Source organism: Delphinus delphis, chromosome 2 (genome assembly GCF_949987515.2).
Source record: "Delphinus delphis chromosome 2, mDelDel1.2, whole genome shotgun sequence".
NCBI classification, from domain to species: Eukaryota; Metazoa; Chordata; class Mammalia; order Artiodactyla; family Delphinidae; genus Delphinus; species Delphinus delphis.
This window is the reverse complement of record NC_082684.1, coordinates 88,632,798-88,656,569: the sequence shown is the minus strand read 5'-3', so window position 1 is coordinate 88,656,569 and position 23,772 is coordinate 88,632,798. Positions and strand designations below refer to the sequence as shown.

The 23,772-nt window shown below is 39.0% G+C and overlaps 1 protein-coding gene across 1 annotated transcript in view; it reads left to right on the top strand.

Annotated features, from left to right (window-relative positions):
- Positions 1–8,737, top strand: part of SLC30A4 (solute carrier family 30 member 4) — a 32,399-nt gene extending 23,662 nt beyond the window's left edge. The window contains exons 6-8 of the mRNA XM_060005168.2: positions 244–349; positions 1,128–1,262; positions 1,879–8,737. Of these exons, the coding sequence (XP_059861151.1) occupies positions 244–349; positions 1,128–1,262; positions 1,879–2,033 (396 nt within the window). The 3' untranslated portion in view covers positions 2,034–8,737. The remainder of the gene's footprint in view (positions 1–243; positions 350–1,127; positions 1,263–1,878) is intronic.
- Positions 8,738–23,772: the final 15,035 nt, after the last annotated feature.

The window sequence follows — 23,772 nt, the reverse complement described above, 5'->3', positions numbered from 1 at the left end:
AGCACAGAGGAAAACAGTGGAACAAATGACTAAACTTCTGGAAATACAATAGGTTTCACAAAGAAAGGCATTTAAACAGTCTAGGAAAGAGTGAAGACGTTTCTCAATTGGCATTATCCAAGTTTTAAAGATGTGCTCCAGTCCTGCTAAAGAACAGGGGACAGAGTATGCCTTACTTTGCTTTACAGACTGTTTTATGACTGTCTGTATTTAATCATGCAATTTTGATCTGTCATTTTTCAGCCAGAGTACAAGATTGCTGATCCCATCTGTACATATGTGTTTTCATTACTTGTGGCTTTTACAACCTTTCGAATCGTATGGGACACAGTAGTTATAATACTAGAAGGTAAGATCTCTAGTATCCCCACTGTGGGTTTATTATTTCCCTAAATCAGATTGGGGCTGTTGGTGAGGGGCAGGAGTACTCCAGGGTAGGAGCCATGTCTTTCTTTTTACTGATACTTATTAGTCTATAATACCACCTTACATGTGAAAAACATGTGAGAGTCAATGCACTCTCCCATCTATTACCCATTTGATCCTTATAATAGCCAAGAAAAGTAGGCAAGGCAGACATTATTATTCCCATTTACCAACAAGAAAATTGAGGCTCAGCGAGGTAACATAACTTCATTAAGGTCATGCTGCTAATAAACTGTGGACCTAGGACAAGAATGCAGCTCATGATTCTTAATACAGTTATGTTTAATAATTTATTTATTAAGTCTGTAATTCCCATTTAACTTGCTATTCTATTTCCAACATCCCTGCCTTACTGATATTTAAGCATTTAACTATAAGTTCTCAGAAGTAGGTTTATCTTTATTGTATGTTCGTTTTTCTTTTTTGTCTGTCCTAGCTTGTTTATTAGATGAAGTCATCTGGTTTGAGTGACATTTCTTTTTAGTGAGAATGAACATTTTCTAAGTATTTATTAACCTCTTGTATATATCCTGCTATATGTGTGCATAGTTTATCTTAAAGTTTTAATATATTTTAAAGTGTTCATTTAAACTGAATTTGGTAAAGCCATTTGGTTTCTTTTTAAAAAAAAATGTCCTATTAGTAATATATAAATGTTTTCTCAAAATAACCTTTACTTATAAATGATACATTCTGAATAGGTGTACCAAGCCATTTGAATGTAGACTATATCAAAGAAGCTTTGATGAAAATAGAAGATGTATATTCAGTGGAAGATTTAAATATCTGGTCTCTCACTTCAGGAAAACCTACTGCCACAGTACACATACAGCTAAGTATGTTGCTGACGGTGAATGCTGGGGTTGGTGGACTTCTATCTTTGGAATTAAACATCTGTGCTTATGATTAAACAGGAAGACTTTTCTGATGGAAAGATATGTTTTAAGGGAAGGGTGAGGCTCTTCAGAACGTGAGTTGCAGGTCAATTTATTGTTGGCAGAGCAATAATTTTCTATCTCTTTGATGAGATATTACAAATTGATTTTTTCCCTTCAGATAAAAGGCACAAAGTATATTTACCATGTTTTTTCTATATAAGAAAAGCTAAACTCTATGTTTTTATTTCTTTAAATCATTTCACAGCTTTTTATTTTTTTATCAAAATAATACATGTATATGGTTTATTTTAAAAACTACAAAAGATGAAAGACTTGTAATTGATGTCTAGTATTTTTTCTCTACCCAAGAGTGGAATAGAGAGATTGGAATAATGAGAAGTCATTCTGGCTTTGTAAACTGAAATACTTCTCTAACAGAATAGCTTCAAGAGGGTAGAAATCAAACTAATAAAAATCTGTTCACAGTATAATAAGATTGTTTTTGCCCTTTGTCTTGTTCGCTAATGTGTAACTGTATACAATGAATAGTAATGATGTTTTCTTGACCTTGCAGTTCCTGGAAGTTCATCTAAATGGGAGGAAGTACAGTCCAAAGCAAAGCATTTATTATTGAACACGTTTGGCATGTATAAATGTACTATTCAGCTTCAGAGCTATAGGCAAGAAGTGGACAGAACTTGTGCAAACTGTCAGAGTTCCAGTCCCTAATTGTATACATTTTGGAGACTACCGCCTTATTTATCCTGCAGTCACAGATGTAAGAGCAATAAATGCACACCTAAATGAGAAATGGAACCCCTGACAGCTGTGTCAGTATCAAGCACCGGTCTCTCAAAACAGTCACTCTAGCCTGACAGTGCTACTTTCTGTTTAATGGCAAAATGAGACTTCACCATGATTTTCAGATGAAGATGTTTCTAAAACACTGTTTACAGAATGAGACATGACTCTACAGATACCTCATAGAAGACAATCCGAGACCGTACTTCATTAATTATGACAGTACATGTCTTAAAGGAAGCATCAAGAATTCAGTATTTGCATTTAAAAATCCTTTTTAAAGGCCATTTTATATCAAGCCAGTGCTGGAAAACTGAATTTTTTTATTATGTAATCTTGAACCCAGCTTCTGGAATTTGACACCCAGCTCTCTTTTTACCAAAATTATTTCTCAGCAGATTTCAGCAAGTACTACTAATTATCCAGAGAGTGGAATAAGCATGTATTCCTAGAGTTTCAGAAATGTTTGATTTCACAAATAAGTCTTAATCTTACTGTTAACAATTTGTAATCAATTTTTTCCAGACGTTACAGGGTTTTGAATCTCAAAGTTAGCATTTTTGGTTATTTGTAACCTTATCAGAACCAAATCTTTACATATTGTGGTCACTGTCATTAAATTGTTTAGGAAATTATTTTCAATATTATTCTGAATAGCAGAAGTTAATCATAAACTCAAATTACTATATGATAATTTAAAACAAAATATGGGAGTGAGGTTGGGGTGTGGAGTTTCAGATTTAAGTCTTCCCGAAATCACTTGTTGTTCATGGAATTATTTTAAGAACAGCAAGAGACTGCAAAAGGTAAACAATGATCCTCTGTCCTTTTAAGAACTGCTTTACCTTTTGTACAGAAAGTTTGCTTGGTACCTTGCTTCCTTCCTGCTTCCATACCAGTTAATCTGTGTGAGCCCTTTCAGGGTAAAACTCTGGGAAGCTAAGGTTCAGTGTGCCCTTCACCTCTCATGTGTAGATTAACCACATTCCTCCAGAGAATTTTGGCTGGATGATATGAATTAGGGATTCTCCATGGAATCCAGAAACCCTAGGATGTAATTTTGAAGTTTTTCCAATAATAATACCTTAACAGAAACTCCCAGAGGGATTGGGACAAGATATTACTCTGAGAAAACAAAATTTTCAAGGGATTTTGACCTTGTGTGTGTGTTTTTTAAAGCAGGGGAATGGGGATGGACATGAAATCTGTGTTGTAGGGAGGCTAAGCATAAAAGTTTTCAGAGCAAATGCAACTAATTGGTAACAGTTGTGTTAAAGAGGCAGCTGTGAATATTCATGTTTCATTTTGCAACTGTTGGTTTTGAGATTATCTTTATGCACATTAGAAATCCATTTTCAAGAGGAACAGTTTCTTATCCCAAGAATGGATATGGTTCTTTGACTCCTCAGAATCAGAGTAGAGTGTACTAGACAAGTTGTGAACTGAAATCCCAGGTGGGCATGCAGTTGACTTCTGATATAAATGAAGAATAGGAAACAGATTTCATCTTCCTACCAAGAAACTCACTATGTGATAAACCTAAGATAAAACCTAGATTTACCTAAAAATTTATTGAGTTGATGGTATCCAATAAAAGGGTTGATGAGGATTAATGGCTCCTAATAAAACCCAGTGTCTGTTGAATTGAATTGAAAATTCAATTCAATTTTTTGGGATTGAATTTTCCAAAATTCAATCCCAAAAAATTCCCAAAAGAATTTTGGGAATTTCAATCCCAAAAAATTCCCAAAAATTCCCAAAATTCAATCCCAAAAAATTCCCAAAAAAATTCCCAAAAGAATCCCTTTATGGGATTCTTACTGTGAATCTATTTAAAATAATGCTTTGAATTTTTCAAAAATTTCAGTAGCATATAAACTGTTTAAATCAAAATAAATATAAAATTAAAATACAGAGGGCAAGTAAGAATAAATGAGAGGCATTTCAGTGGACATCTGGGTATTTATGGACTTTGAGTACCTAGCAAGAGAAACGAAAAGAATATGCGTTATATATGCTAATTATGCTAATGAATTTCCCCATATTTGCTAATTGTTCCTCATATCTATGGAGCTTGTTTCTTGTAAACTTTCCTTTATCTTAAATAGCTATATATGACTTTTCATAATGACCCATTCCTTGGAAAGTTATTTGATGAAACAGTCTAAAATCCATTTGAGGATTGAAAGGATCCTCTTGTAAAATGCAGAAACACTGAAAACTTTTGTAGATTTTAATTATAGTGTTCTCCTTAAAGTGAGGCACACATGAAGTTTCCTGTGCTTTGCTTTTTGTAGCAAAGACTATAGACTTTGTACTTCTACTCCACTGGGTCTGTAAGATTTGAGGATTGATAGATTTAACTTTTTGTAACTTCACAAGACCCACAGAGAGGGATGTGAACTTAGCAGATACGACCAGGAACTGCACAGCTGGTCTGTCCTTCACCTGCTTAGTTACAGCCCTAAGTTACACTCCTCAGCCAGCCCTCAGAAAGGGCTTTCCATTGTCCTGGGAAAGGCGGTGGCTGTTTGTATAAATACCAAGCATTGTTAATTTTGCACGGAAAACATCACAACATAAAAACTGGGCAGTTCTTCATTGCAATGTATTTCAGTTAACATTTGCAAATAATCAGAGTTACTTGTGTATATAACCTGTTTCACAGCTCTGGCCAGATGCAGCATTTTGATTTATTTTAGGAAAAAGACCTATTGTTTCATTAATGACCATGCTGCTTTAGAAATATAATGTGGGGAATGCAGTTGAGTAAGGCATATTTCAGAAGGCTTTGAAATGCAGAACCAGTAGTGCTTGTAATTCCTCCATACATTTTCCATTAGCTATTTCTTGTGTAATGTGAGCCCAGATTTTCACAACTTGCAGCTCCCATCAGTATTATTTGCCAAATCACTGGATTTCTTATTTTACTGTTTTCAAGTTTGGGTGCTTTGTTCCCATTTTTCTAAAACTAGTTTTCTGCTCTTAGGAGTCTCAATGTTCTGGTTCTGTCTCTTGAACCCAGGTGTCCTCACCGACAGTGTTTGTCTTTAGTAGAATTTTCCCAGAATAGACTCAGGCAGGATCAGATACTTGAGCTTCCCTTTCATTTTAATGTGAGGAAAAACCATCTTTCAGAGACAAAGCACCACTTATAAATGTGTTTCTGGGTAGGGAAGAACCTTGTTTTAAACAGCTGGGTGTTCCTGATCCAGATTTCTCTGCATGCTGAGCTCTATAGAGTAAGTGTGGTAGAAGTGGATGCACTATACAACAAACAGCAAGCCAAGATCACTGCTGATAAGACTCGGGGTTGTGTTTCTCAAACCACCACTCTTACTACTTTAGAAGAGAGAAGAATTCACTTCTGAAACAAGCACAATTAGCTAAATTTATTTTCTTCTTATGTGTTTATATTAATTGGTTCACCGTAATGAATAAGGCGTTCTTACGGAATTTGACCCCTTTGGAATAAGGTTTTAGGCACTTTTGCTGTTGCCTCTACCGTACATACAGTAAATTTAAAGTTATAGAATGTGTTCATAGATACAAGATTAGTTCATTGGATTCAGTTTGTCTTTGAACCAAACTTCACTTTTGAGCCTGTTGGGTATTAGTCACAAACGAATAGTGGCACCTCGCTATATGCTGTGTTGAGGGGAGGCCAGCCTGATCCCCAAATTGATGATTAAGCTTAATGTCTCTATAACCAAAATACCATTTGCAAACCCTGGCTACAGATCTATCCTGTGAATCCCGCCAGACAGGGCTTCAGATTTATGTTAACAGATCGCTAGCCAGGGATATTGTGATGTTGATAGGAGCACGCAAATTGGAGAGAAGAATTGTTGTGAGAGTTCCTCGGTGTTGAATTGTGTGTGTGCAACTGGGTTACACATTCGGGCCAGCCTGTCATTGAATTCTTGCTTACAAAAGGTTTAACCCGTTCTTCCAGTCATGTGGTGAGGACCAACAAACATTTGCTGAGTTTTGGTAAGATTGGAAAACATTATGGAGACTTTCCCAGTTAAACCTGTGACAGTGTCAATTTAAATATTGCAATTAAGTATATTACGAAATAACTGCAACACAAAATTGAAATGTGCCAGTATGTCAGCTTTGCACCTGAAAAATAATGTATATTTGGAAAGCTTATGCTTCTCTAAATAAATGTATGTTAATAAGTAAGCCATATCACAGTTTAAGAAATTGTATATACTTTTCCATGTACACCTTCAGAAACTAGGTATTTTGCATAATGATTGATTTTAGAAAGATTTTGAAGCTGGAGTTTGTCCATGTAATTTAAGATCGAAGTACAGTATATGTATATGTACTGTATTTGCAACTTGCAAATTGTAATTTCCTATACATTTATTAAATAAAGTATTGTTTTGCCATGTGGTTTATTAAAAAATGAAAGTGTACATTGCCTTAAATTTCTAGGCTTTTTAAATTGAATAAATAATCATAATAGGCCTTAAAAGACAATCTTCTTAGAAAGAAAAGCATTGGAAAATAGATTTTAACCTATCTAGTTTTATTTATTTATTTTTAATTAATTTATTTTTTGGCTGCGTTGGGTCTTCATTGCTGCGCGTGGGCTTTCTCCAGTTGGGGCGAGTAGGGGCTACTCTTTGTTGCGGTGCACGGGCTTCTCATTGCGGTGGCTTCTTTTGTTGCGGAGCATGGGCTCTAGGCATGCGGGCTTCAGTAGTTCTGGCACACGGGCTCAGTAGCTGTGGCTCGCAGGCTCAGTAGTTGTGGCGCACGGGCTTAGTGGCTCCGCGGCATGTGGGATCTTCCCAGACCAGGGCTCGATCCCGTGTCCCCTACCTTGGCAGGCGGATTCTTAACCACTGCGCCACCAGGGAAGTCCCCTTATCTAGTTGCATAATCTCTGATTGTAATGCCTTTTAGATGTTTAAGAAATAACATCTTCCAGATAGGATAAAAGAGAGGTTAGAAGAACCTTTACTTTTTATATCAATCACTTTTAATGTCCCTGCAGCCCCAGCAACAGTGGCAGACAGGAAAGAAAGAGGCCCTAGCGGGAGTGAGTTTGGTGAGGACCGTCGGGAAGTGTGAGCGTTGCGACCTGAGGAGCCTCCAACGGTGCAGACCACGGGTCGGCGGCACGCCTCACAGGCCCGTCTGCCAGCCTGTTTGTATGGCCCAAAGAGCTGAGGGTGGTTTTCTCATTTTTTTAATGGTTAAAAAATCAGAATAATAATATTTCATGAGGTGAAAATTATGTAAACTTTAAATTTCAGTGTCTGTAAATAAACTCACTGAACCCATCCACGCGCATTCAACCATGGCTGCTCTCTCATGCTGCAGTGGCAAAATTGAGTAGTTGTGACAAATATAAGATATTTACTATCTGTCCCTTTATAGAAAAAGTTTGCTGGCCTCTGGTGTACCCTATCGTACCATTTTAGGGCCATAACAGCATAAATGGATGCAGCAAGCTCTTGTAGAGCCCCCTTGGAAGTTTCTGTGACTGGTTGATCTGACGGCTACCCAAGTCACCAAAAGGTCTTCTCCTCCCTTTACCTTTTTTCTTTTCTTTATCCGCCTTGGAGTTTGGGGCCGAAATATAGGGAAAGAGTAGCAAGATTTCAAATATTACCTACGTACCATATGTTCTATGTAATGTTCAGCAGCAAAGCCATTTTATACCCAGAGCACCATGATCACCAGCATCATTTAAGAATATTCTTCAGGACTTCCCCGGTGGTCCAGTGGGTAAGACTTGGAGCTCCCAATGCACGGGACCCAGGTTCGATCCCTGGTCGGGAAATTAGATCCCACATGCATGCCGCAACTAAGACCCCACGCAGCCTAAATAAATAAGTAAAGTATTTCTTAAAAAACTATTTTTCAACGTAAAGCTTATTCACCTGAATTTTTAAATTTCTCACTTAAGTTATGACAAAAAAATGAAGGAAATAAAAATGTATATATGTTGAATACCTTATGTAGTTGGTGCCAACTGGGAGTTCACAAACAAGAAACATTTTATCTGCTAAGTAAATTGAAAATTGGCTGTCAGTCTTTTAAAAGAGTATGTTCTTTAGAGTTTTCCAGTTACCTAGCTAGTAAAAGACAACTATTTTTGAAAACAGTAATAAATACAGTTTTAGATAAGTTATACTAGTAAATACTGATATGTTACATATTCTTTGTGATTATATACCTAGCTCTATTTGTTTTTGATGTGTTATATTTTGGGGTCCATGTCAGATGCTAAAACAAATCCTAATCTGGGCTACCAGCCATACAAACTCTTATTTATGCTAAACTTTCAGCTTTATTTAATATATTAGAATAACATTTTTATTATAATTCAGTTCCAACTATGATCTATTATAATTGCTATAAGCTGTGAAATAAATTAAGCATAAATAGGAATTATGAAGCCTTAGGACATCTCTATGTGAATCTTGTTTAAGATTAAGATGTTTAAACCTCCTAAGATTATAAGGTTCAGTGAAATATAACCAAAGATGTCATTTTCAAGCAGCACTCTGGTTTAAGGCTCTCATGTAACTTTTACAGAATGTAAACTGTAAAGTTTGGCCTGTGGGTATTACCCAATAAACATGAAGATGATACTTTGTAAGTTACCAAATAGCTTCGATGTCTCCTGTCCTGGACTTTTCAAAGACTTATTCTGGTTTGATTTTAAATTCCTATTGTCTGTGTTTCACTTGCCCGTTTCTGCACATTGGTTTTGGGTTGTTTTTGTTTTTTCTTTTTTAATTTTTTTATTATTTTTAACATCTTTATTGGAGTATAATTGCTTTACATTGTTGCTGCTGTATAACAAAGTGAATCAGCTATACGTATACACATATCCCCATATCCCCTACCTCTTGTGTCTTCCTCCCTCCCTCCCTATCCCACCCTTCTAGGTGGTCACAAAGCACGGACCTGATCTCCCTGTACTATGCAGCTGCTTCCCACTAGTTATCTATTTCACATTTGGTAGTGTATATATATATATCCATGCCACTCTCTCACTTCGTCTCAGCTTACCCTGCCCCCACCCCGTGTCCTCAGGTCCACTCTCTATGTCTACGTCTTTATTCCTGTCCTGCCCCTAGGTTCTTCAGAACCATTATTTTATTTTTAGATTCCATATATATGTGTTAGCATACATTATTTGTTTTTCTCTTTCTGCCTTACTTTACTCTGTATGACAGTCTCTAGGTCCATTCACCTCACTACAAATAACTCAATTTCATTTATTTTTATGGCTGACTAATATTCTATTCTATATATGTGTCACATCTTCTTTATCCAATCATCTGTCGATGGACACTTAGGTTGCTTCCATGTCCTGGCTATTGTAAATAGTGCTGCAATGAACATTTCAGTACATGACTCTTTTTGAATTATGGTTTTCTCAGGGTATATGCCCAGGAGTGGGATTGCTGGGTCATGTGGTAGTTCTATTTTTAGTTTTTTAAGGAACCTCCATACTGTTCTCCATAGTGGCTGTATCAATTTACATTCCCACCAGCAGTGCAAGAGGGTCCCCTCTTCTCCACACCCTCTCCAGCATTTACTGTTTGTAGATTTTTGATGATGGCCATTCTGACCAGTGTGAGGTGATACCTCATTGTACTTTTGATTTGCATTTCTCTAATGATTAGTGATGTTGAGCATCTTTTCATGTTTGTTGGCAATCTGTATATCTTCTTTGGAGAAATGTCTATTTAGGTCTTCTGCCCAGTTTTGGATTGGGTTGCTTGTTGTTTTGATATTGAGCTGCATGAGCTGCTTGTATATTTTGGAGATTAATCCTTTGTCAATTGCTTCGTTTGCAAATATTTTCTCCCATTCTGAGGGTTGTCTATTTGTCTTGTTTATTGTTTCCTTTACTGTGCAAAAGCTTTTACGTTTCATTAGGTCCCATTTGTTTATTTTTGTTTTTATTTCCATTTCTCTAGGAGGTGGGTCAAAAAGGATCTTGCTGTGATTCATGTCATAAAGTGTTCTGCCTATGTTTTTCTCTAAGAGTTTTATAGTGTCTGACCTTACATTTAGGTCTTTATTCCATTATGAGTGTTAGGGAGTGTTCTAATTTCATTCTTTTACATGTAGCTGTCCCGTTTTCCCAGCACCACTTATTGAAGACGCTGTCTTTTCTCCATTGTATATTCTTCGCTCCTTTATCAAATTTAAGGTGACCATATGTGCATGAGTTTATCTCTGATTCCGCCAGCTCCATTTTTCTTTCTCAAGATTACTTTGGCTATTCGGGGTCTTTTATGTTTCCATACAAATTGTGACATTTTTGTTCTAATTCTGTGAAAAATGCCAGTGGTAGTTTGATAGGGATTGCACTGAATCTGTAGATTGCTCTGGGTAGTAGAGTCATTTTCACAATTTTGATTCTTCCAGTCCAAGAACATGGTATATCTCTCCATCTGTTTGTATCATCTTTAATTTCTTTCATCAGTGTCTTATAGTTTTCTGCATACAGGTCTTTTGTCTCCATGGGTAGGTTTATTCCTAGGTATTTTATTCTTTTTGTTGCAATGGTAAGTGGGAGTGTTTCCTTCATTTCTCTTTCAGATTTTTCATCATTAGTGTATAGGAATGCAAGAGATTTCTGTGCATTAAATTTGTATCCTGCTACTTTACCAAATTCATTGATTAGCTCCAGTAGTTTTCTGGTAGCATCTTTAGGATTCTCTATGTATAGTATCATGTCGTCTGCAAACTGACAGTTTTACTTCTTCTTTTCTGATTTGTATTCCTTTTTATTTCTTTTTTGTCTCTGATTGCTATGGCTAAAGCCTCCAAAACTGTGTTGAATAATAATGGTGAGAGTAGGCAACCTTGTCTTGTTCCTGATCTTAGTGGAAATGGTTTCAATATTTCCCATTGAGAACGATGTTGGCTGTGGGTTTGTCATATATGGCCTTTACTATGTTGAGGTAAGTTCCCTCTATGCCTGCCCTCTGGAGAGTTTTTTCATAAATGGGTGTTGAATTTTGTCAAAAGATTTTTCTGCATCTATTGAGATTATCATATGGTTTTTATCCTTCAGTTTGTTAATACGGAGTATGACATTCATTTATTTGTGTATATTGAAGAATCCTTGCATTCCTGGGATAAACCCCACTTAATCATGATGTATGATCCTTTTAATGTGCTGCTGGATTCTGTTTGCTAGTATTTTGTTGGGGATTCTTGCATCTATGTTCATCAGTGATATTGGCCTATAGTTTTCTTTTTTTGTAACATCATTGTCTGGTTTTGGTATCAGGGTGATGGTAGCCTCATAGAATGAGTTTGGGAGTGTTCCTCCCTCTGCTGTATTTTGTAAGAGTTTGAGAATGATAGGTGTTGGCTCTTCTCTAAATGCTTGATAGAATTCGCCTGTGAAGCCATCTGGTCCTGGGCTTTTGTTTACTGGAAGATTTTTAATCACAGTCTCAATTTCAGTGCTTATGATTGGTCTGTTTATATTTTCTGTTTCTTCCTGGTTCAGTCTCGGAAGTTTGTGCTTTTCTAATAATTTGTCCATTTCTCCCAGGTTGTCCATTTTATTGGCATATAGTTGCTCGTAGTAATCTCTCATGATCCTTTGTATTTATGCAGTGTCAGTTGTTACTTCTTTTTCATTTCTAATTCTGTGGATTTGAGTCTTCTGCCTTTTCTTCTTGATGAGTCTGGCTAATGGTTTATCAATTTTGTTTATCTTCTCAAAGAACCAGCTTTTAGTTTTATTGTTCTTTGCTATTGTTTCCTTCATTTCTTTTTCATTTCTTTCTGATCTGATCTTTATGATTTCTTTCCTTCTGCTAACTTTGGGGGTTTTTTGTTCTTTCTCTGATTGCTTTAGGTGTAAGGTTAGGTTGTTTATTTGAGATGTTTCTTGTTTCTTGAGGTAGGATTGTATTGCTATGAACTTCCCTCGTAGAGCTGCTTTTGCTGCATCCCATAGGTTTGGGGTCATCGTATTTTCATTGTCGTTTGTTTCTATGAATTTTTTGATTTTGTCTTTGATTTCTTCAGTGATCTCTTGATTATTTAGTAGTGTATTGTTTAGCCTCCCTGTGTTTGTATTTTCTACAGATTTTTTTTCCTGTAATTGATATCTAGTCTCATAGCGGTGTAGTCGGAAAAGATACTTGATACAATTTCAATTTTCTTTAATTTACCAAGGCTTGTGACCCAAGATATGCTCTGTCCTGGAGAATGTTCCATGAGCACTTGAGAAGAAAGTGTATTCTGTCGTTTTTGGATGGAATGTCCTATAAATATCAATTAAGTCCATCTTGTTTCATTTAAAGCTTGTGTTTCCTTATTTATTTTCATTTTGGATGATCTGTCCATTGGTGAAAGTGGGGTGTTAAAATCCCCTATTATGATTGTGTTGCTTTCGATTTCCCCTTTTATGGCTGTTAGCATTTGCCTTATGTATTGAGGTGCTCCTATGTTGGGTGCATAAATATTTACAATTATTATATCTTTTTCCTGGATTGATCCCTTGATCATTATGTAGTGTCCTTCTTTGTCTCTTGTAATAGTCTTTATTTTAAAGTCTATTTTGTCTGATATGAGAATGCTACTCCAGCTTTCTTTTGGTTTCCATTTGCATGGAATATCTTTTTCTATCCTCTCACTTTTAATCTGTATGTTTCCTTAGGTCTGAAATGGGTCTCTTGTAGACAGCATATATATAGGTCTTGCTTTTGTATCCATTCAGCCAGTCTGTGTCTTTTGGGTGGAGCATTTAATCCATTTACATTTAAGGTAATTATTGATATGTATGTTCCTACTATCATTTTCTTAATTGTTTTGGGTTTGTTTTTGTAGGTCTTTTCCTTCTCTTGTGTTTCCTGCCTAGAGAAGTTCCTTTAGCATTTGTTGTAAAGGTAGTTTGGTGGTGCTGAATTCTCTTAACTTTTGCTTGTCTGTAAAGGTTTTAATTTCTCCGTCGAATCTGAATGAGATCCTTGCTGGGTAGAGTAATCTTGTTTGTAGGTTTTTCCCTTTCATCACTTTAAATATGTCCTGCCACTCCCTTCTGGCTTGCAGAATTTTTGCTGAAAGATCAGCTGTTAACCTTATGGGGATTCCCTTGTATGTTATTTGTTGATTTTCCTTTGCTACTTTCAATATTTTTCCTTTGTATTTAATATTTTATACTTTGATTAATATGTGTCTGGCGTGTTTCTCCTTGGATTTATCCTGTATGGGCCTCTCTGTGCTTCCTGGACTTGATTAACTATTTCCTTTCCCATATTAGGGAAGTTTTCAACTATAATCTCTTCAAATATTTTCTCAGTCCCTTTCTTTTTCTCTTCTTTTTCTGGGACCCCTGTAATTTGAATGTTTGTGCATTTAATGTTGTCCCAGAGGTCCCTGAGACTGTCCTCAATTCTTTTCATTCTTTTTTCATTTTTCTTCTCTGTGGTAGTTATTTCCACTATTTTATCTTCCAGGTCACTTATCCGTTCTTCTTGCCACAGTTATTCTGCTATTGATTCCTTCTAGAGAATTTTTAATTTCATTTATTGTGTTGTTCATCATTGTTTGTTTGCTCTTTAGTTCTTCTAGGTCCTTGTTCAATGTTTCTTGTATTTTCTCCATTCTATTTCCAAGATTTTGGATCATCTTTACTACCATTACTCTGAATTCTTTTTCAGGTAGACTGCCCATTTCCTCTTCATTTGTTTGGTCTGGTGGGTTTTTACCTTGTTCCTTCATCTGCTGCGTATTTCTCTGTCTTCTCATTTTGTTTAACTTACTGTGTTTGGAGTCTCCTTTTCACAGGTTGCAGATTCATAGTTCCTGTTGTTTTTGGTGTCTGCCCCCAGTGGGTAAGGTTGATTCAGTGTAGGCTTCCTGGTGGAGGGGACTGCTGCCTGTGTTCTGGTGGATGAGCCTGGATCTTGTCTTTCTGGTGGGTAGGACCACGTCTGGTGGTGTGTTTTGGGGTGTCTGTGAACTTAGTATGGTTTTAGGCAGCCTCTCTGCTAATGGGTGGTGTTGTATTCCTGTCTTGCTAGTTGTTTGGCATGGGGTGTCCAGCACTGTAGCTTGCTGGTTGTGGAGTGGAGCTGGGTCTTAGCATTGAGATGGAGATATCTGGGAGAGCTTTCTCCAATTGATATTACATGGGGCCAGGAGGTCTCTGTTGGTCCAGTGTCCTGAACTTGGCTCTCCCACCTCAGAGGCTCAGGCCTGACACCCCGCCGGAGCACCAAGACCTTGTCAGCCACACAGCAGTGAATGTGGCGGTCTCCATTATGAAGTCAGATTACGAGGGTCTACAATAGCTGTTCAGCTAGAACAGGCTGACTTGGTAGCACTTTGTCTACGAGGCTGTCTCCAGCAGCTGGTGGCTAAAAGCGTAGGTCTCAGCATGTGCGGCCAGAATCTTAAACGTTTATATAGAGGTCTTCACTGGGTTCAGTCACGGATTCGGTACAGAAGGTCTCAAGAACACCTTACTCTCTCAAGGCTGTGTGCTTGAAACAGCTCCTAAGCCTGAGGATCTACAAGCTGCAGGAAGACGAGACAGCCGGGGGTGGCCTGAAAGCCGTGATTCTTGCCACGAACCCTGCTGCTGCCGTCGTGGAATCCGGCTTCCCCTGCCACTCTGCAATGAGTTTTCAGTGAAGCTTTCTCTCTGTGCTGATGAGATTCATGCTACCTGAGTTGCCCAAAGCCACAGAGCTCTTCGATGTTGGGGCGGGGGTACAAACCCAGCAAACCTGGCTCCAAGGTCGGTGTCATCTCACCCTGTCTGAAGCAAGGTCCCGGAGAAACACCCCACTGTGTGTGGCAGACAGCACGCAGGACCAATTTTTTTTTTTTAACACTTTTGTTCACTTTAACAAAATGCTGACAGTATGGGTAGGTTTTTCTCCAAAATATATTGAGGTATTTCTTGTTAAGAGAGTAGGATTTTTTTAAATAGGAAACTTTTAGAGACCTCATGAAACAAGGCTAGCCCTAGAGCAAGACAGACCACCTCTGTTCCCTTGACTTTCCTAGGATTGAGGCTCTGTCCCCACCTTCTTCTATCACCTTTCCCCTACTTCCTTTCCAGAAGAAACTTGCTAACAGCATAAAGGTAACCGATATTTACCTCTGAACAGTGATTGCATTGAATGTTTGGCCTCAAACTTCAGAACTGGGGTGAAGACAAGAGTTTCCTGGACTTCCATTTACTAATTATCATATTCAACTGTGAAGGCTACAAGGCAAATCCTAGTTCCAACAGGTTTTAAATCAGTTACAGCTTGACCAGAGTTTCAGTATTATTAGAACATGAGCCTATTCCATCCTCTCTTTGCTTTTTTGTATAAGAATATTTTCTATTTTTAAATCCCCTGAGACAAAGTATTACAGAATTTATAGTGTTTTAACCATTGATATATATTTGGTTTTAGAAGCATTCTCATCTTTAAGATACAATGATATTGAAATCGGGACATCTCAAAAAGTTGGTTCAACTGGTTGGAAATTTTTTTTTTTCTAGAGTAGATTGAGACTATTTCCAGATGCTGATTTTATAAGCATTCAACTAAGAATTGCTCTTTGAAGGTCACCTCCCTACCACTGAACATGTTACGGAATAGAACATGAAACTCCTACGTATTTTTTAAATGAAACAGGAAATTAAACAATATTATGTTTTTGGAGAGCAGGTTGAGCCATACGGTCACCCCTATAGATAGATCACGCTCCCATTAGGGATGGCTTGAGAAACTGGCCTGAAGGATAAAGCCCATCCTCTTGGTAAAAACACACAAAATCCTTCTAATTGGTGACTGCTGACTTCTCCACCCACAGTTCCATCCTCTCCATGACTGCCATCCTACTTCCCATGCATCAGCCATACCAAACCACAGTCAACTTTTGGTTAATGGGGGAAATAATTGCTAACATGTATTGAGCCCTTCAGACACTGCCCTTCAGACGCTGCCTTACTGCCCTTCAGACACTGCGCTGTGCACTTTTTATGTATTATTTAACCCTCGTGATGGTACTTTGAAGAATATTATAATATTCATTTTGCAAATGAAGGAACTGAGATCAGAAAAGGTTAAGTGACTTGCCTAAAGTCCTATAGGTGGAGCAGTAATGCAGGAATAGAAGCCACAGACAACTCTTTAATATAGTTGTAACTAGTAAACATGTAGTACAAAAGGAATGCAATGTAGACTAATGTAGTTAAAATCACAACCAAGTTTTAATAATAGATGTATAAAAGTAATAGAAGTATAATAGTTTAGGAACATTCAACCTTATATAAGTTCATGCATGATTGGCAAAAAAGTAGCCAAAAGTTTACTCTGTTTCTTGAGTTCTTGTTTTTTGAGGTACGAGAATGGCACTTAATAGGGTCCCAGCATGTTCCCTTCATTGGCCCTTCCTGTCCTTATTCCTCAGCCCTCACAGCCATGACTGGGAAGGGTTGGGATCCAAGCCACAGGGCTTGGACTCCTCCTGGCCTTCCCTCTGTAGCCAGCCACTCCTCTAAGGCCAGGACACTGCATTTCCCAGTCCACACCTGGTCTTGTTTGTGCGGGGGGTGGGGGCAGTCCATGTTACAGTCAACATACCATGGCACCCACTGGTCACAGCAGCCCCCCAAATCTTAAGTCAATTCATGCATGGTTTGGGGGGAGGGAAGGAAGGCTAAATTAAGAAGGGGCTGTGCCCACCAGTCAGCCATCACCAAGACAGGACAGAGACAAACAGCTCGGAAATGCTGCATAGAGAATGTGAACCCACAGGAAACAAAACAAATGAAAACACAAGCCTCTGGTAATTCATAGAAATTTCCAGGAAGACAATGAACTTCCCACAAGTCATGGAATTATGGGTTAAAGTCGATCTCATCTTGGTTGGGAGTGCACAAAATCTAGTTGATATCTGGGTTAGTTACTAGGTAGCTCCAAACCAAATAGATGCTTTCATTGTGAGCTCACACAGAGGCAGGGACTCTGGCAGGCAGTCTAGATTTCCATCCTGGCTCTCTCACCCTAAGAATTGCGGAAAGTTACTAAACTTCTCTATGCCTCAGTTTCTCCATTTGCAAAATGGGGATAATAATTGTCTCTACCTAATGTGACTTTTACGAGGATTAAATGAACCACATAAAGTATTAAGAATACACAAAGCTCAAATGTCAACTATCGTCTACAAGTTAATTTCTTCACAAATGCGCTTTTATTTTTTAAAAACACTAATTGAGCACTGCCAGTCTTGCAGCTCCCAGAACAAGACAAACTTTCTTATCCTCTGCTCCCTTGCCCCCTTCTTTACCTGAAAGATCTTTTCCCCAACTTCTTTACCTCACAGAAATCAACTCATCCTTAAAGACTCTCCTCAGGCATCACCTCCTCCAAGAAGACTTCCTTGCCCTCCCTAAGTGAATTAGGAGCCCCTCCTCTGTGCTCACTTCCCTAATTCTGTCTCCGTCACCCTGGAGAGCCACCACTGTCTGAATACGCACAAGCCCCCTGGGGTGGAACCTAGGTCTGCTCTTTGAATTTCCAATGTTAGAGACACAGGAGGGCTGGGTGAATGTTCCCATGGTTGGAAACTACACAGTCATTAAATATCTATTTATACACAGAAAATTTTTAAGGAGCCCTAAGAACCCCCACTGTCAATGCTCTAACCTCTTCCCTGTAATGTAACTGAAACCCTATTGTAAAATTACTCTTCCGGAAAAATGTTCCAGATTGGCCATCTCCCAATGACAAATTGGTTTTTTCTACTTATGATATGTGTAATTATACTGCAGGCATGCAAGTATTTATGGTTTTCTTTATCTTTTTAAGATTGCAACAGAAATTAGACACTTTTCTGAAACACCCAAGACAAGTATGCAATTAACTGCAACTAAATTGGTGTTAACAGCCAGCAGTTTTTATCACTTACAGGGCCTGATGATCTCCCTTGGAGCCCAGTGGTAGGACTGAGCTGGTTCCTATCAGTTCTAGTCTTCTTGATGACAGCTTCTTTGTTTTTATAAAAGACCCTTTCTTTTTGAAAGTTGAATGAATAAAGTGATTATTTTCAACATGGGGGAACAGTTCAGGCTACTTTCAAAATATCGATGGATTTTAAATCAATAATCTTAGCGTTAAAGCGTGTAGCCAAGTATACACAACTGCTCTGGATTAAGAGGCCAGAGAATGGGTTCTGATCCCAGCTTTGCTATGTGTGTCTCATCGGACAAGTTACTCTGTTTTTCTGGGCCTCAGTCTGGCTCTCTGAATAATAATAATAATAATGGGGACTTCTCTGGTGGTCCAGTGGTTGGGACTCCGCACTTCCACTGCAGGGGACGGGGGTTTGATCCCTGGCTGGGGAACTAAGATCCCACATGCCACGTGGCATAGCCAATAATAACAATACTTATTATTATTAATACTTAATAATACTTATTATTATTAATAATAATTATTATATTATACTTAATAATAATACTTATTATTTTTTAAACATTGAGTGCTTAGCGCTGTACACACCAGGCATTGTTCTAAAAGATGTTTCATTTGGAGTAATTAACAGTTCTAAAAGCTTTTCAGGTTTTTGAGAATCCTACCAAATAGTCCTATGAGTTATCATAACCCCAGTTTTACAGGTGAGGAAGCTGAGGCAGAGAGAGGTTAAGAAATTCGCCTAAGGTTGACTAGTAACCTTGAGCTGGGATTCAAATCCAGGTGGTCAGGCTCCAGTGTCCATGCTGTTACCCTTTATGATGTGATTAGAGCTGTGACTGGCCTCATGAGTTATCTAGTACAGTATTGTGCTATGCTCTCTGAGGGCTCCGGGTGGCTGCCCTGGGCCACAGCAAGAACCTGCCTCTGTGGGCGGCTGTGTGGGTGGGATGGATGTGGGTGAAGAGGGGCACAGCAGGAACGTACCTGCTTCATCAGTGATTGTCCAACCGGATGGACAGGTTACCTTAACTCTGCCCCCATGTCTCCCAGGATTGCCTGAGGCTTTCTAACACGTTTTGCAAATAAAGACCCCCAGGGGCTATGCTCTTACTGCCTCTTCTCTTGTATACTTTGTTGGTGAGACACTAAGGAGAGACAGCATGGTGCAGTGGAAAGGAGAGGGTTTGGATCCAGCCTGCAGTCAGTTCAAGTTCAGCTCTGTGAACTTAATAGCTATGTGATCTTAGCAAGGGCCTAAAAGTCTCAGCTGTGCAAGAGGATAACACCCTGGGCCTCACAGGCTTGCTTTAGGGATGAACTAAAGCGCTGTACATAAAATGTCTACATGGTCCTTGATGCTCAGTAAAATGCCATCTCTTTCTTCCACTCCCAACTCCGGGGTTGAGAAGTTGTAAGTGTCCCTGCTGGACACATATAATCAACTTAGTCTAACTCAGGCAGATTCTCTCATCAAGGGATCAATGTAAAGATGGAAAGAAACTAACGGTTATCAGAGGTTTTATGTCAGGTCATTTCATACATACCAGCTTCTCCTAACTGGGGCAAAACTGACCCTGACTTTATATCCAGGTTCACTCAGTGAGATCTTAGGTAAATTATTTGACCTCTTCAGGCTCAGTTTTTTCATTGGTAAAGTGGTGGTCATAATATTACCTGACCTCATAGGACTGTTGTGAGAATTAAATGAGATGATGCATGCAAATGCTTCGTACTCACTCAGTGGAGGCTGCAGCTGTCATTATTCCTATTTTGGTTTCCCGATCTTCCTTGGCCCCACAGAAGCTTTCCTGACACCCTAAAAACAGGTTCAAAGTCACAGACTTAAATATGCAATTAAGGTGCAGGATCTGCTTCACAAGGAAGTCACTCATAACCATCCCAGCACAGATCACACCATCAGGTCAAGGATGACATATCTCAGCCCCTTCCTCTTCCTTCCACCAAAATCCTGTGCTTAGGGCTGCTACTGGGGGAAGTATCCACAGCAGACTCTGATAAGCCATGAACACAAGGACGTAAAAGTTTTTAGGAAGCCTCTTGGTTCAACAAACACACACCTTCTAACTCATGGACCAAAAATAGTTTTTCTCTAGAGGGAGAGCCAAGTAGAGATGTGTGTATATCATGTCCTAGTGACAGAATGAGAGCTCAGATTATGGGGAGTCCCCCTACTGTGCCCCACCATGTCACTCGGACAAGTGCAATTAGTACTAGGACAGCATGTGTCCTCATCTCTCCCCCCAACAACACATCCCCCTACCTGAAATATCAAGTTCGCCAACTATACCCCCATCCTCCAAACATACCATCTGTCCCTGTCCCTTGTTCTTATTTTCATAGTAGGACAGTAGGATTTATTTCATCAGTAAGACAGGGAGGGCCTCCATCCCTCACCCTAACCCCACACCCTTCCTGGGGCCAAGTTAAGAGCATCTAAACAGACCTGAATTACTCTACTTGATCATCACATTGGATTCTTCCTCCCCTTCCTCAGTGGACTTCAATGTTGAATACACCCATAGCCCAACCAAACTGAGTCCACTAGACTGTGAGTACCTTGAGGACAGGGTCCACATCTATCTTGCCCCATCCCATCCTTAGTGTCCAGCACGATGAGTGGCACAAAGTCGATCTCAAAAGATCTTTGCTGAATAAATGATGAATGATTAAATTCAAACTATAGAGAAGGAACAGAAGTCTTGAAATCAAGCAGGACCCTGTGGGGCCCTCATGGGTACAGGTCCTTTCTGTGTCCCCTGTTTCTTGTTTATAGGAAATAGGCTTCATTCAGCCTTCTTGATCTTCCCTGAGTTCCAAAGGGAAAATTCAAACAGTTGCTAATCAGGGAAGGGAGGAGATGCAGAAACAAAGGAGGAGCAGTCAAGAAGTATATCAACTATTCATACACACAACAACGTGGATGAGTCTCAAAATAATTATGCTGAGCAAAAGAAGTGGACAAAAATAAATATTATATAATTCCATTTATATAAAAGTTGAACTAATCTATACTGACAGAAAATAGGTCAGTGGTTGCCTGGGGATGGGTGGGGACAGGGAAGCATGAAGGGGAGGGATTAAAAAGGCACACAAGGAAAATTTTAGGAGTGATGGATATGTTTACCATCTTGATGGTGGTGACTGTTTCACAGGCATATACATATACAAATATTATAAAATTATACCCTTTAAATATGTGCAGGGTATTGTATGTCAATTGTATCTCAATCAAAAACAAGAGTAAAAGCCCTGAACCAAGATGGCAGAGTACAAGGACGTCCTCTCACTCCCTCTTGTGAGAACACCAGAATCACAACTAGCTGCTGGACAATCATCAACAGGAAGACAATGGAACTCACCAAAAAAGATACCCCACATCCAAAGACAAAGGAGAAGCCACAATGAGACAGTAGGAGGGGCGCAATCACAGTAAAATCAAATCCCATAAATGCTGGGTGGGTGACTCACAAACTGGAGAACACTTATACCACAGAAGTCCACTCACCGGAGTGAAGGTTCTGAACCCCACATCAGGCTTCCCAACCTGGGGGTCCAGCAACAGGAGGAGGAATTCCTAGAGAATCAGACTTTGAAGGCTAGTGGGATTTGACTGCAGGATTTCGACAGGACTGGGGGAAACAGAGACTCCACACTTGGAGGGCACACACAAAGTAGTGTGTGCATTGGGACCCAGGGGAAGGAGCAGTAACCCTAGGGGAGACTGAACCAAACCTACCTGCTAGTGTTGGAGGGTCTCCTGCAGAGGCAGGGGTGGCTGTGGCTCACCGTGGGGACAAGGACACTGGCAGCAGAAGTTCTGGGAGGTACTCCTTGGTGTGAGCCCTCCCAGAGTCTGCCATTAGTCCCACCAAAGAGCCCAGGTAGGCTCCTGAGGGTTGCCTCAGGCCAAACAACCAACAGGGAGGGTACCTGGCCCTACCCATCAGCAGTCAAACGGATTAAAGTTTTACTGAGCTCTGCCGACCAGAGCAACAGTCAGCTCTACCCACCACCAATCCCTCCCATCAGGAAATTTGCACAAACCTCTTAGATAGCCTCATCCACCAGAGAGCAGACAGCAGAAGCAAGAACTACAATCCTGCAGCCTGTGGAACAAAAACCACATTCACAGAAAGATAGACAAGATGAAAAGGCAGAGGGCTATGTACCAGTTGAAGAAACAAGATAAAATCCCAGAAAAACAACTAAATGAAGTAGAGATAGGCAACCTTCCAGAAAAAGAATTCAGAATAATGATAGTGAAGATGATCCAGTACCTCCGAAAAAGAATGGAGGCAAAGAGCAACCTTCCAGTAAAACAATTCGGAATAATGATAGTGAAGATGATCCAAGACCTTGGAAAAAGAATGGAGGCAAAGATCGAGAAGATGCAAGAAATATTTAACAAAGACTTAAAAGAATTAAAGAACAAACAAACAGAGATGAACAATACAATAAGTGAAATGAAAACTACAAAACAAGGAATCGATAGCAGAATAACTGAGGCAGAAGAACGGATAAGTGACCTGGAAGACAGAATGGTGGAATTCACTGCTGCAGAACAGAATAAAGAAAAAAGAATGAAAAGAAATGAAGACAGCCTAAGAGACTTCTGGGACAACATTAAATGCAACAACATTCGCATTACAAGGGTCCCAGATGGAGAAGAGAGAGAGAAAGGAACCGAGAAAATATTTGAAGAGATTATAGTCAAAAACTTCCCTAACATGGCAAAGGAAATAGCCACCCAAGTCCAGGAAGCGCAGAGAGTCCCATACAGGATAAACCCAAGGAGAAACACACATAGTAATCAAATTGGAAAAGATCAAAGACAAAGAAAAATTATTGAAAGCAGCAAGAGAAAAATGACATACAGGGAACTCCCATAAAGTTAACAGCTGATTTCTCAGCAGAAACTCTACAAGCCAGAAGGGCATGGAATGATGTACTTAAAGTGATGAAAGGGAAGAAGCTACAACCAAGATTACTCTACCCTGCAAGGATCTCATTCAGATTCGATGGAGAAATCAAAAGCTTTACAGACAAGCAAAAGCTAAGAGAATTTAGCACCACCAAACCAGCTCTACAACAAATGCTAAAGGAACTTCTCTAAGTGGAAAACACAAGAGAAGAAAAGGACCTACAAAAACAAACCCAAAACAATTAAGAAAATGGTCATAGGAACACACATATCGATAATTACCTTAAACATGAATGGATTAAATGCTCCAACCAAAAGACACAGGCTTGCTGAATGGATACAAAAACAAGACCCATCTATATGCTGTCTACAAGACACCCACTTCAGACCTAGGGACACATACAGACTGAAAGCGAGGGGATGGAAAAAGATATTCCATGCAAATGGAAATCAAAAGAAAGCTGGAGTAGCAATACTCATATCAGATAAAATAGACTTTAAAATAAAGAATGTTACAAGAGACAAGGAAGGACACTACATAATGATCAAGGGATCGATCCAAGAAGAAGATATAACAATTATAAATATATATGCACCCAACATAGGAGTACCTCAACATAAGGCAACTGCTAACAGCTATAAAAGAGGAAATCAACAGCAACACAATAATAGCGGGGGACTTTAACATCTCACTTACACCAATGGACAGATCATCTAAAATGAAAATAAATAAGGAAACACAAGCTTTAAATGACACAATAGACCAGATAGATTTAATTGATATTTATAG